The 13,602-nt window shown below is 36.6% G+C and overlaps 1 protein-coding gene across 1 annotated transcript in view; it reads left to right on the top strand.

Moving 5' to 3' along the window:
- Positions 1 to 13,602, top strand: part of RYR2 (ryanodine receptor 2) — a 303,963-nt gene that overhangs the window by 103,622 nt on the left and 186,739 nt on the right. The window contains exon 4 of the mRNA XM_032443314.1: positions 8,064 to 8,084. Within this exon, the coding sequence (XP_032299205.1) occupies positions 8,064 to 8,084 (21 nt within the window). The remainder of the gene's footprint in view (positions 1 to 8,063; positions 8,085 to 13,602) is intronic.

Below are 13,602 nucleotides of genomic sequence, written 5' to 3'. Positions count from 1 at the left end.
TAGGATATTTAATAGCTCAAGCTAGGGATTTATGGAATAAACTGACTTGGTACTCTTCATGGTAAAAAGATAATAATTTCTCGAGTCTTATGGTGCAGCACAAAAATTCTGACCTTGTGTGGTAAACCATTTAAGGATTCATTTTTGACATTTGTTTCTTTCTTCTCTCTTCCTCCTCTTAGATTCTCTTGCTCAGGAAGTCTTTCAGCACAGACCACTTTGCAAACATCCTGAGAATTTGGAGGCTACAAATACAACCATTGTTGTATTTGAGTACATGGGAAAGCATTTACTAAATTCTTTTTTCATAATTATTTGGAGTGTATTTAAACCAATGTATTATAGGTTTAGATGCTTCCCTTGAAATGAACTTTCAACCGTTTTACTTCTTAGCTCTGAGCAGACTGTTTTCTTTTCCATCAGTTTGATTTTGGCTTATTGGTTCTGTCCAGACTATGAGCACGACTGGACTAATCATAGAATCAGAAGAGTTTGGGTTGGAAAGGATCTTAAAGATCATCCAGTTCCAAACAAATGCTGTGGGTAGGATTGCCACCCACTAGATCAGGCTGCTCAGGACTCTGTTGTACCTGTCCTTGACAGCCTTGAGATTCAGAGAGAAATAAGCACTTCCCACTAAAAGGAGGCTGGGAAGGTGATGATTTAAGGGAGTAACACAGAGTCATGACATTCACTTGTCTCTACATGGATACTTAAGCAAATTTCTAGCTAAAAGCTTAATCTGTTTTGCAGCTTGATGTTAGCAACTCCTGTTGCCTCTATGCATATTTAATCAGGTTGTTAGTATATGAAGTGTTGCATATTGAATGATTTGTTCTTTCCAATATAAATCTGATGTGTGGATTTCAAATTGTGATAATGAAAGACAATTTTCAGTTTCTTTTTCATTGGAATATTTATCTTATTCTTATTCGAGGTTATTTTTATTCTGTTCCAAATTTCTTTTGATAAACCTCATATCCTTCATTTATGCTGTAACTTTTGATCTGCTGCGTGCTTTCCATGGCTGCCAGATTGATAGTGTTTTTCTTTTTTTTTTTTTCTCCTTATTGTTGCTGACAGAAACTTTAACTTCAGAGCAGGGCTGCATGATCAGTGTTCAGGCTCGTTACTGACACCAGTAGTGTTTGGCTTTTCTTTCTTCTGTTAGTAATGTTCTGGAATGTCCTTGTTTTGCTCTAGATGTCACAGCATGCCTGCCTTTCCACTTTTTTTCCTTTCCAAAATAAAATTCCAGATCCAAAATAATTACATTAGGACAATGTGAGGGGGAAAAAAAAAGACAAAAAATTGTTTCCAGACAACATGAGAAAATAACCGTAGAAAAGTGCATCCATTAATTGTTAGTGAAACATCTCAGTAATATTGTACTAAAACACTGTAATTAAATGCTACGAGTTCTTCAGATTTCTGCATTCGTTAAATCCATGCCAGATCTTATTAACAGAACACAACCATTTGGTTGCATGCGTTACGTGCCTGTTCTATCTAAACCGTATCTGTATTTAAAATAAATAAATAAATAATATTTTGCAACCTCTAAGCCAGTACTTGACAGCTTCATTTTTCAGGAAAGTGTGGTCTGCAGATACCCATCAGTTACAGCACAGTTCCAGGTAAATTACATCTTGAGCTTATTAACTCCCATCTAATCATCCAGTCATGGCTGATTAATCATTTCTCCTGGTGCCATATTTTAATAAAACTATTTTTCTATGCTGCTGACCAGCAAGCTGCTGTCTAGTGTTGTATGTGGTGTAGTCTTTGCCGAAGGATCAGAATACAACCGTTCTCCACAAATCTGAATGGCCTTGTATGAAGGAATTGTCACATACAAGTGCCTTGCATCTGTAATTCTGTTTTTGTGTTCAAGAAACAGGGAAAATCTGTGCTCCCTCGCAGAACTGATTATGTTTTCTGTGCTGCAGGAAAGGAGTTGGATGCATTTTTGGAAGGGAGAGTAACTGTGGCTGGTGGATTTTAGAATAAGTCAGATCATCTCCAATTGTGGAGCTTTGACTTTGTTAATTGCTTAGTAAGTGCAAGATAAAACACACATTGCTGGCAGCTTTATTTTTGTAGAATGGTGTGGAGAGTGAATCCATCTCTCATTAAGATAGAAAATGGTAAATCTCCTTTTCTCTTAATAGGTGTTGATGAGCTGATTTCTTGAATACTTCTCCGAAAAATGCTGAAAATTAGTAGTTAAATGTGCTCCTGACAATTAAAGCTCTCTGGTTCACAGAGAGATTAGTTAATAAAGTCTCTGAAATCTGAAAACTGTTTGAGATGGGCTCAAAATGTTTTAAAGTTTGCTAGCATGACTAGAGGTTTGACTGTACCTTCACTATGTTTAAGGTGACACCAGGTTGGAAGGAAGTGTTGATTTGCCTGAGAGTAGGAAGGCCTTACAGAGGGATCTGGGCAATCTGTATAGCTGGGCTGAGGCCAATAGGATGAAGTTCAATGAGACAGAGTGCTGAGGTCCTGAATTCTGGCTACAACAACCTCATGCACTTCTACAGGCTTGAGACAGAGTGACAGGAAGAATGTGTTGGGGAAACAGACCAGGAGGTACTAGTCAGTGCTCAGCTGAATATGAGCCAACAGTGTGCACAGGTGGTCAAGAAGACCAATGGCATCCTGGCTTGTATCAGAAATAGAGCCGACAGCAGGAGCAGGGAGGTGACAGTCCCTCTGTACTCAGCCACGGCTGAGTTCTTGTGTACTGTTCAGTGTTCAGTTCTGAGCCCCTCACTGGAAGAAAGATTTTGATGCCCTGGAGCATGTCCAGAGAAGGGCAACAAAGCTGGTGAGGGTCTGGCAAACGAGCCTTGTTAGGAGTAACTGAGAGATCTGGGATTGTTTAGTCTGGAGAAGAGGAGGCTCAGAAGATATCTTGTTGCACTCTATAACTCCCTGAAAGGATGTTGTGGTGAGGTAAGGATCAGCCTCTTCTGTGTAACTAATGATAGGATTAGAGGGAACAGCCTCAAGCTGTGTCAAGGGAGTTTCATGTTGGACATCAGGAAAAATTTCTTCTCTGAAACAGTGGTCATATGATGCATTGGGTTGCCCAGGGAGAGGTGGTGGAGTCAGCACCTCGAAGGTGTTCAAGAAATGTTCAGATGTTGTACTGAGTGGCATGGCTTAGTGGGTAAACATTATCTTTTTAATGAAACTTTTAAGCAAAACATATGAATAATATCTTACTATTTCTGCAGTTAGATAATTTTTATTGGGGTTAGTTTTGTCTACAGGTGACAGACATAATTCACTGAAGTAACAAATCAGTGCAGTAGCACTTCTCCTCAGAAATTCTTAGGATAAGTCTTCTCCAGTCAGCGGTGAGTCATGAAGTGAGTTGGAGCTGTTATGTCTGGCAGACAAAGGCTGCATAGTCTTATTGCAAGGTTTGCCCTTCTAAACTTTGAATTTGTGTAACATAAATTCGTAGTGCAAAGAAAGAAGAGGAGAAGAAAGGAAAGAACGAAATGAAGGTCAAATCACTTTATGCGTCTGAGTCTTTGTATCAAGCAGATGGATGAATCAGATAGAAGTAGAAAACTTTATGAAAAGATAATGTAATTTAGAAGCTCATTCTACTTAAAGTCTGGATTTTTCTTGGATATTATAGAGATGCTGCAGAGCTAACAGGAATAAAAGTTTTCTAGATAAAGCAAATACTGTCATTTTCTACTCAGTGTAGCTTATTTAACATCAGACGTGACTGTTAGCAAACCATTTCAAAGGAGGCACAAAAAGAATAAGACTTGGCTTTGATCTGCTGCACTTTGATCAAATGTAAGTACTGTAAGAAATCAAGGAGTGCGTGCACAGTATTTTTGCATTATGTAAATCCTTAGGAAAAGGCAAGAACAGGAAAAAAATAATCATTATCTATTTCATCTCAAAGAATTGTGACAAGCAAATATTTCTAGCCTGATAGATATACTCCCCTTTTGAGTGTGCTGTATTTGGAATGAGAGTGTATTTGGAATGAGGATGCCAGAAAGATGAGCACTTTTATCATCTGAGACTAGTTTGCTGTTTTGGAGATAGATGGTAGGCCTTTTCCCAGGGTTAATGTAATTGTTGGATCTGTAATGTACTTAAGTTTTTCTTCCCAGGATGATGGTCAGTAGAAACTGACTCTGTGAGAAAGACAAATTCAGTTCTCTCTGATGAGTGTTGTGTATGGAGATGGATCTAAACCTAACAGGTATATAAGCACAGCACTAGAAGTATTTCGTATACAAATCTAAAATGGAAGACAGTCCAGAGAAGAGAATGCTCATCATCAGTTACCTTGTTGAATATTAAATGCAGGAAATCAAGGTGAACAGTGAAGATAATCAAGTATTGTAGCAGAAAGGAAGACCTTATTTCATCTTGCTTAATTCTGGTTAGAGGATTGTAGTGCTCAGTTTCCTCAACTGAGAAATGAAAAAGCAAACAAACAAGCAAAAACCCAAAAGAAACAAACAACAATTAAACAAAAAAGAAGTCCCAACCAACAACAGAATAACAACAAACCCCCAAATACATTACTTATCTCATAAGATGTTCCTATTCCTGTTCAGAAAAATGAATGTAATTGTGGAAGAAGATGCAGTGTGCACTAGCTGGAATGCATTGATTCAGTGAGATTATTTCAGGTTACAATCCAGTCTGTGGATCACGATAACATATGTGTTACATTTTTACAAACAGTGGGTAATGTTATTAACCCTGCTCAGCTAAGGTTCTCCTATATAGTATAGAACAAAATTTCATATTTGTGCATGCTGCTCAGCAAGATGAAAGTAGACAGTGTTCAAGTCAGAACTGAATGGTAGGCTGCTGTGTAAAGTTTAAAGTAGCTGACTTTCCAGCTTTGTGCACTGATAATGAAGGGTGCTGTATTTGTCAGTGCGGTTCTGTGTAATCTTGCTTCATGTCGAAATGTAAAAGGTGAGTTTGTGAACGATGCCCCATAGTGGTGGAACAGTACCTCTACTTCTCTCTGTTTTGTTCATAGATCCTTAGACAGTAGAAAAGAGAGGTAAAAGAACTACATTCCTGCTGTTTTAACTGGCTTTTATGTCTGTGTAATGTAACAGTGGAGATCTGCATCTGGCAGTAAAAACTGTTGGAAAACCAGTCTTCCAGATTGGATTAAATGAATATAAGATGAACTCTTGGCTGGAAGACTGGGGCTGCAAATGCAGATCATTGAAGTACTTATGAGTGTATGTAGCTAAAAGAATTTTAAACTTAGAACATTTGTTTTTCCTGATTTTTGTACACATTTGTTGAATGTGTACTGAGAGAAGGGAACAAATGGATTTTAGTCTGTAAATAGAATAAAATTGAATCATTTGAGTTGGAAGAGAGACCCTTAGAGTCCAATTCCCCTTCAGTGAACAGGGGCACCTACAGCTAGCACAGGCTGCCTAAAGCCCTATCTAGTCTGACCTTGACTGTCCCCAAGAATGGGATATCCACTTCCTTTATGGGAGACCTGTTCCAGTACCTCACTGCTCTTATTGTATAAAATGTCTTCCTTATATCCAGTCTAAATCTCCCCTGTTTTAGTTTGAAATCTTTTCTCCTTGTCCTATCACAACAGACCATGCTATACCATCTGCTTCTTTCTTATAGCCACATGTTAGATACTGAAAGCTGCCGTCTCATCTCCCTGGAGCCTTCTCTCCTCCAGGATGAACAGCCCCAGCTCTCTCAGCTGAAGGCAGTTATCAGTGTGAAACTGAATCTGTATTTAGAGATGCTGTGAGATATCTTTTTCCTTGCTATCTGAATTATAGGTTAAGTCTAACACAAATTAGACTAAAACAGTACTAGGATGAGGTGATTATTGTACCTTTTTGTGTCTATTCATGTAAACTTTACACTTATTTTATCTGCATTAGATCTTGGTTAAGAGTTCTTGTAGTTACTTTTAGTTGAATGTACTTCAGCAGGAATTTCAGGGCAAGTAAGTATATTTATCTAGTCATGCTTGTGACATTTTCCACTGTTAAAATTGAATTCCAAATACCTTGAAGTTGTCTTCCAGTATAAGTTCCACAGAGTAAAAGCTAAGAAAATTTTAATTCCATATATTACACAGGAAAGTTTAAAACTTTGGACAAAGTGACCTATAGGGAAGAAATGTCTTCTCATAACTTGAGCAGTTAGAAAAGCACTCTTGCAGATGGGTAGAGAAAAGTGAGCACATCTGGTTTGGGAGGTCTCTGCAGAGGAACACAGCAAAAGGATGGAATGTGCTGAGAACTGAAAATGCAATATTTTATTGTGGTGTGCATTGTGTTAAGTGGAAGACCATACTTTCAGAAGCAGATTCCTTTGGATTCATTCATAGTATTCTATTTTCATAATTACTGTAGGATTTGACGGCTGTACAAAATTGGTTCATGTGATTGTCCTCAAGAACTACAGAGTGAAGGTGCCTTTGGCACATGTCAAAGACTATTGTTGCTTCCTTTTGAAGATGGGTATACAAATATAGATGTAGCATGCATGGTTTATAATTACTTGACTTTTGAACCTAGATAGTGCCCATTAAAGTGAGCAGTCAATCCAGTGGTTATAAGATAATTGGTTGTACAACTCAATGCTCAATGAGCTTTGAGAGATCTTTCTGAAACTGATATAGATTGAATTGTTCATTTAAATTTTGGAACAGTAGCATTGCACTGTCAAATTGCTTGTGATGGTTGAGTTCATAATGCATATATAATTTGAACAAAAGATGTATGAAAAGCAAGAAAGAAATTTCTGCAGTTGAAGTTGGTTACTAAGCTCATGGAACTCCTATTAAAAATCTAGATGCAGTCTACATCTCACAGGAGAGATAGGAATGATCAAATTAAAAATCCTTACAAGTTGATATTAATTAGCACACAGTTCAGATGTGGTTTCAAATCTCTGTGCATGAGCAGAACGTGCTAATATATAAATGCTTTAAAATATAAAATGTAAAACCATTTTAATTAAAATTAAAATATTGAAAAATGAGGAAATATGCTCTGAATAATATCATTTTTAAAAATAAGAACTGAATTCATTGTTTTCCATTACAGTAATTTCAGAAGCATCTGGAATCCAAATAGTTTGCTACTGGTTTCAGAAATTAGTCAAAATTTGTACTATGTTATCTTTTTGAATAGTTCCAAATGTTGTGTTTAACGTGCTCACAGAAGGTCCATATGTACCTGTAGCAAAACCACTGAAGGTTTGATATGCTGCAGTGTTTTCTGTATTAAATCTAGAGAAAAATCTACCTCAGAAATTTATCAATTTTTAGTATTTAGAACAAATCCGCTGAAATCTGTTCTAGTTTTGTTTAACTTTCCCGATACTATATGATAATCCAGATAATTTTGGAGAGAGCAATTTTAAATTAGTTTATTTAATTAGTGTGAAAAAAGGCTGTTTATCAGAAAAGCTTAAGCTTTCAGAATGGTTCTCTGTTATTGTCTGTGGGAAAATGACATTTTGGTTTCAGTTCTCTTTTCTTCTATTTTCTTGTGCTTCAGTCTCTTGGGTCCAGGCTTGATGTTTGTCCCATAGTTGTAGGTTTCATCCTTTTAGCTTTCATTGAAATCACAAACCTTTAATAGCCATCACTAAATATTTTCACACCTAAAATATTCACTTAGAACAAAGCTTTACTCAAGAGTACATGGAGAAATGTTTTGGTTTTTTTTTTGAGGAATTGTTTTGTAGTTTTGTCCAGTTGCTAGAGAATAAAATGTGTGACTAATTCATCATCAGTCTTCATTTACTATCTGTGATCTGAAATTTTAGTGGACATTTTGAACAACTAGAATTTTAAGTGTTTCTCATAAAATAAAGAGAAAAAAAATTGAGCCTCTGATATTTTAAAGAGAAGATGCCAAAACAATAGCTTCTATTCATACATTTTCTTTAATGCTAGATACATTTCCAAGGAAGTGAAACATTAAGTTCAAAATATACTTTGATATGGTGTATTTAAAGAAAGAGATTTACTGATTTCTTGCTTTTTCTTCCTACAGCTAGTTGATGTGGAAAAATGGGTATGTGATTCTGTCTTTTATTCACTTGATCCCAAATGTTTCATGTTACCACTGAGTCTAAGCTGTCTGTTCTTATACCCTGTGTGCTCATGAATCTCCAACTTGCTTGGCTCAAAAAGAGAGGCAAATACAAGGCCATATAAGATCTGATCATTCCTGAATTTTCATACCAAATTTCATGTTAACTCAATGATCTCTCCCTTTAAGTTAGATCTTAGAACTGTGCAATGCACTCTTGTGGTTATTGTCTCTTAGTTTTGAGCCTTGCTGTCTAGTGTTTTTACTCCATTCTGTTACCCACCTTGTCTTTTCCAATACAGACAACAGACAACATAATCCTAAAATGCATGACAATAATTAATACTAATAAATAATGGGTGATACTGTTTCTAACTGCATCTATTATATGTACTAAGTATTTCAGATGGAGAACAGCTGCTACAGAATTTTAAAAAATCACAGTTCACAACAAATGAAGTCAAAGCACAGTTCTCAGCTGGATGTTTTGCTAAGACCTCTCCTAATGTGTCTGTGTATGCCATGCATATTTGTGTGGACATCCAATATAAATCCCCAATTTGGGACGTGTTTGCATATGTTTCTTTTGAGTGTAATCATAATGTGCAGATGTATGAGTTACTGGTCATAAAATTGTGTGTAAAATTGTTTGTTCACTTAAAAAAAGGAAAAAAAAAAAAAAAAGATAGAAGCCTCTCTGAAAGCTTGGACTCTAAAAGACCTCTATAATTTCTTTGTATTTAATTTGCACAGCACATGATCAAAAATTATTCAGACATCCTTTGGATTGTGGCCAATTTCATTGCTAGAGCACTGGTCTTACTTTCTTTCAGCTAGAGTTTATAGAATTTTAATCTCTGGCAATTACATGTTTATAGCAAGTAGCGAATTAAGTTATAGCTTGCTTGACATGCCTGTAGGTAAGTGCATATTTTAAATGGTGCCTTAAGACTTTCAGCTCACTTTCTACTAATGTATTTCCAATTATCTATATCACTATATATAAAAATGCTTGTAGTGTTTATTAATGAGTAAATGCAGTTAAGTTAATTTCAGTTCATTATATCGGTATGCTGGCATTATTCATGGTCAATGAATCGGATATTTTTCAAAACCAGTATGAAGTAACTTGGATTTTTTTTTTTATTTTATTATTATTATTATTATTTGTAAAGCTATAGTTGTGGCTATATTGCCTTCTCATTTTGTCCAACATTTTAATTACACCTTAGAGGACTTGATTCTGTATCTTTGGATTCTGGGAATTTATTCCTAGGAACAGGTTTGCTGTAAAGAGAAAAACAGTGTAATAGAGAAGTTGAATAGTATACAGGTATCTGTATATACAATCCTCATGCTCTAATATAGCTTGATTTTTGACTGAAGTATTTGAAGAGTGTATTCTTGGAAAATACAGTGAGATTTGCGCCCCCCCCCCCCTTTTTTTTTTAAAATTAAATTTCAGAATTTAGAAACATCAGAATCTTATCTTTAAGAAAGGCTGCTTTGCAGAAGTGTGTTCTTTAACCATGATAAAATGAAATGTTTCCCATGACAACAGAGCTAAATGTTTCTTTGCAACTTGCGTGAGCTGGAGCCTTTTCTTAGTAGATCAGTTCAGTAATCCAGACAGCCTCCTATCTGATGCAGCTGAAGTGAGTGCTGGCTTTACTTCAAATATGAAATGATCTCATTTCAGGTCATCCCTCATTTGCCCTGCAAGGCAGCTTTTAGCACTCTCTGTAATTCCAGATGATTCCCTGGTAGCTTACAGATGTACATTCTGAATTAATCCAGAATGCATTAAAGGGACACACAAAACATAAAGATGCATTTTAATAGAAATTATTTAAATGGCAGCAGAATGCTGTCAGTTGCACAGATGATAGAACATGTGATTTCTGGTCACTGAGGTTAAGTACCTCATTTTAACATATGCAGCTCTCCATAAGACATCTTCCAGTGTTCAAGGTCTGTTCGCTTATGTCTGTGTATCTATAGACAACCTGGAGTCCAATCCCAGAGCCTAAGTTAAGCAAACTTCATGCCAACTTAGTGACAAGATTAATAACTGAACTTATTGGAAGCAGTTTCATGTAGTTAAGCTTAATTTATTCACTTTTGGACTGTTTGAGCCTATAAAGTCTGCTAGTGAAATTTTTTAATGAATGATTCCAGTCCTACTATTCAACACTTCAATTACTATTATTGTTTTAATTTTGTCCCCAGATCTTTATTACACTTTAAGATTATTGAAGATATTTTAGGTAAGAACTAAGTGAGCTTGAGGTATTCCTTGAACTTTTTTTTCCTATTGTATCTCTGTTGGCATGACTGTAAGGAGCATAGATCTGCTTCAGTGCAGAATCAATCATAGAAGCGTAGAATGTCTTGGTTCAGAAGAAAACTTAAAGATCATCCAGTTCCAACCGTGGGCAGGGTTGTAAACCTGCCCAGTACCCCATCCATGCTGACCTTGAACATCTCCAAGGATGAGGCATTCACAGCATCTCTGGGCAACCTGTTCCAACGTCTCACTGCCCTCTGAGTAAAAATTTCCTCCTAACATCTAATATAAATCTACTCTTTCCATTTAAAACAATTCCTCCTTTGTCCTATCCTCATCAAACCATGTACAAGTTGATCTTTATGTCTTAAAGCTCTAAGTGCTACAAGGCCACAATGAGGTTTCCCTGGAGACTTCTCTTCTCTGGGCTGAACAAACACAGCTCTCTCAGCATTAGAGGTGTTCTCTTACCATTCTGGTGATGTCCTCTGGACATCCATATCTCCATATCTCTGTTGTGCTGGTGGCCTAGGCTTGGAGGTGGGGCCCCATGAGGGCAGAGAAAGAGTGGTGCATACGATTCATTGCCTTCCTCTCCCTGCCGGCCGCCCCTTTTTTGATGCAGCCATCATACTGTTGGTGTTCTGGGCTACAATGCAGATTGCTGGCTTATGTCACACCTTTCATCCACCTCAAGTCCTTATCTGTAGGGCTGTTCTTAATCAGTTATTTTCCCTGGCTGCACGCATATCTGGGATTGCCTTGACCCATGTGCAACATCTTGCACTTGGCAATGTTGAATCTCATTAGATTCTTGTGGGCCCACTCCTAAAGCCTGTCCAGGTCCCTTTGGGTGATGTCCCTTTCCATCATTGTGTCTACTGCACCATTCAGCTCCATTCATCTGCAAACTTGCTGAGGGATGAACTCTTTCCCATAAGGCATCTTGATAAAGATGCTAAAGAATACTAGTCCCAAGACAGGCCCCTGGGGAGCAGCAGTTGTGACTGTACGTAGAGCCATTGGTTTCTGATACTTATAGTGTGGTAAGTTTGACAGTTTTAGATTAGATCATAGGCATGTGACATCCATTATTCTTTCCATCATCCTAACTTTATCACTCACTCCCAAATAAATAAGCTATTTAAGTCTCTTTTGAGGACACTAAGGATGTGGTGTTAATAAAACTATTCACAAAAGTTGGGGGCTATTATACAATTTGACTCCTTAGATTTTTGGTTTGCACTTCAAAAATGAATTTCAGCTCCATTCCTGGACTTCTTGGCTACATGGAAAGAGCATAATAAGAATAATGTGATTAATCCTAAGCTGCTAAGGTTAGTGCCTCTTAGGCACTTAGAGGTTAATGCCTCTTAGTTTAAAGATTCGCTTTTGTACTATTGTTGTAGAAGTTTACTTACAAAGAAGTGTTAAACTTTCACTCAAAGCTATTAAAAAATACAGAAAACATGTAAACTGAAAGTGTAGACATTTAGCTTCAGTTTACAGTACTACTGATACCCAGAACATAGCTTGAAATTCTCAGATCTGTAAAACAAGCTGCAGGAGAACTGCCAAGGCTATGCAGTTAGAGATGCAGTTAGAAATCCTACCATTCTGTTAAAGGAAAAATGTGGTCAGATTTACACAGAGTTTTGCTATGGAAAGAAGAAAGTTTTTAAAAAAAAAATGTTTGTATCACTTTCTCTTGGTTTTATGAATTAGACCTGGACTGCAATCGGCATCTACTAAAACGCAGGGTATACTAAGTTTGGAAATGCAGATGTAATTGAAAATACAGCAGTAGGTGTAGTTTTTTAAGTAGTCTTTCCATAGTTGCTGCACTTCCTATGATTGATCATTTTAATGTCATAAAGTGCTATCTTCTCCCATTCTCAATTTTTTTTCAAGATCTGTATGAGAATAAATAAATGATTTCCTACATTGACTTCCTTCTACACTCAGTCATATTTAAAGTTTGAACCCAAATTCTTTACGGAAGAGAAAATGTTTCTGCAAAAAGTGGTTCATTTTGCAACTTTTTAGGTGAAAGAACTCAGTGTGAATAAAAAATTCTCAGAGAATATATTCAATTTATTAGGTAATTAATGGTTGAAGGTCACTCTGATTAATAATCATGGACATGCAATGAATTACTCTAAATGGCACTGAAGATATGTTAAAGTAACTACTTGTCTCCAAAGAAGCTTTGTTCATTATTTAAGTCGTGGTGCAAGGCATGGAGGTAATCCTCTTGCTGTATGCTCAGAGTTCAATTCCTTTGCAGTTATGGTATTTCTGTAACACTAACCACTCACGCTATCTTTTGTGCCCAAATTATTATTCAGCTAAAAAGTTATTGAAATATGGGTATAGAGTTGTCAGTTGGATTTAGTTACCAGTTCTAGCTCTCTCAGGATAACTTTTGAGAAGATTTTAATGTTAGAGAAACATGTTTGTTATAGAAGTTTAATGCTGTCTTTGGTGACTTCCATCATCAGAGCCGCACTGATTTCAGTTTGATGGTGTTCAGCACAGCAGTTTTTATCTGTAGTCCAAAAAGATGTCAGTTGTTCATTATTACCTTGCTCCTTCGCTTCTGGGCGCTCAGTTGAGAACCCCAGATGGATTCTTGAATTCACTGTAGACGGTGTAGAATTAGAAAGTTTCTTAAGCTGATAATTGTAGTCAAGACAGAGCTTCTATTGTATATTTATTTTCACTCTAAGTAGAATGGCAGCTTAATATATCTTAATCAGATTAATTTTAGGCACACCTCTCTTCCTTAACTAGCTGGAAGCAGTGTAGTGCAGATAAATCACATCCTTGTTAATTCTTAAGACTTAGGTTTCTATTCTTGCATGGCATACTGGATATTGCATACATCTGTGTGCTTAGTAAGGGTGTATATAACACAGAATTTCAAACATAAACATGACCAACATCTACTGTCAGGAGTTCAGCTTCACAGATAGAGTAAGGGATTTGTGTATAACTAAAGTCATCACGGTTTGATCTCTTCCTTTGAGATGATTATTGCCTTCTAGTGTACAACAATCCTTTGTTGTATGTGGTGACTGTATCAGTATGTATAACTTTAACATTTTGGTATCAGTCTTTGGTGAACAAAACCTTTCAAGAGTAGTGGATACTGGAATGACAGTAAGAAATTTCAAGTTATGGGTCTGTTCTCTCTGTTTAATTTTCAAGTAT

The sequence above is a fragment of the Coturnix japonica genome, chromosome 3 (genome assembly GCF_001577835.2).
Source record: "Coturnix japonica isolate 7356 chromosome 3, Coturnix japonica 2.1, whole genome shotgun sequence".
Lineage (NCBI taxonomy): Eukaryota > Metazoa > Chordata > Aves > Galliformes > Phasianidae > Coturnix > Coturnix japonica.
The sequence above is the reverse complement of the archived record's forward strand: the minus strand, read 5'-3'. Positions and strand labels throughout refer to the sequence as shown.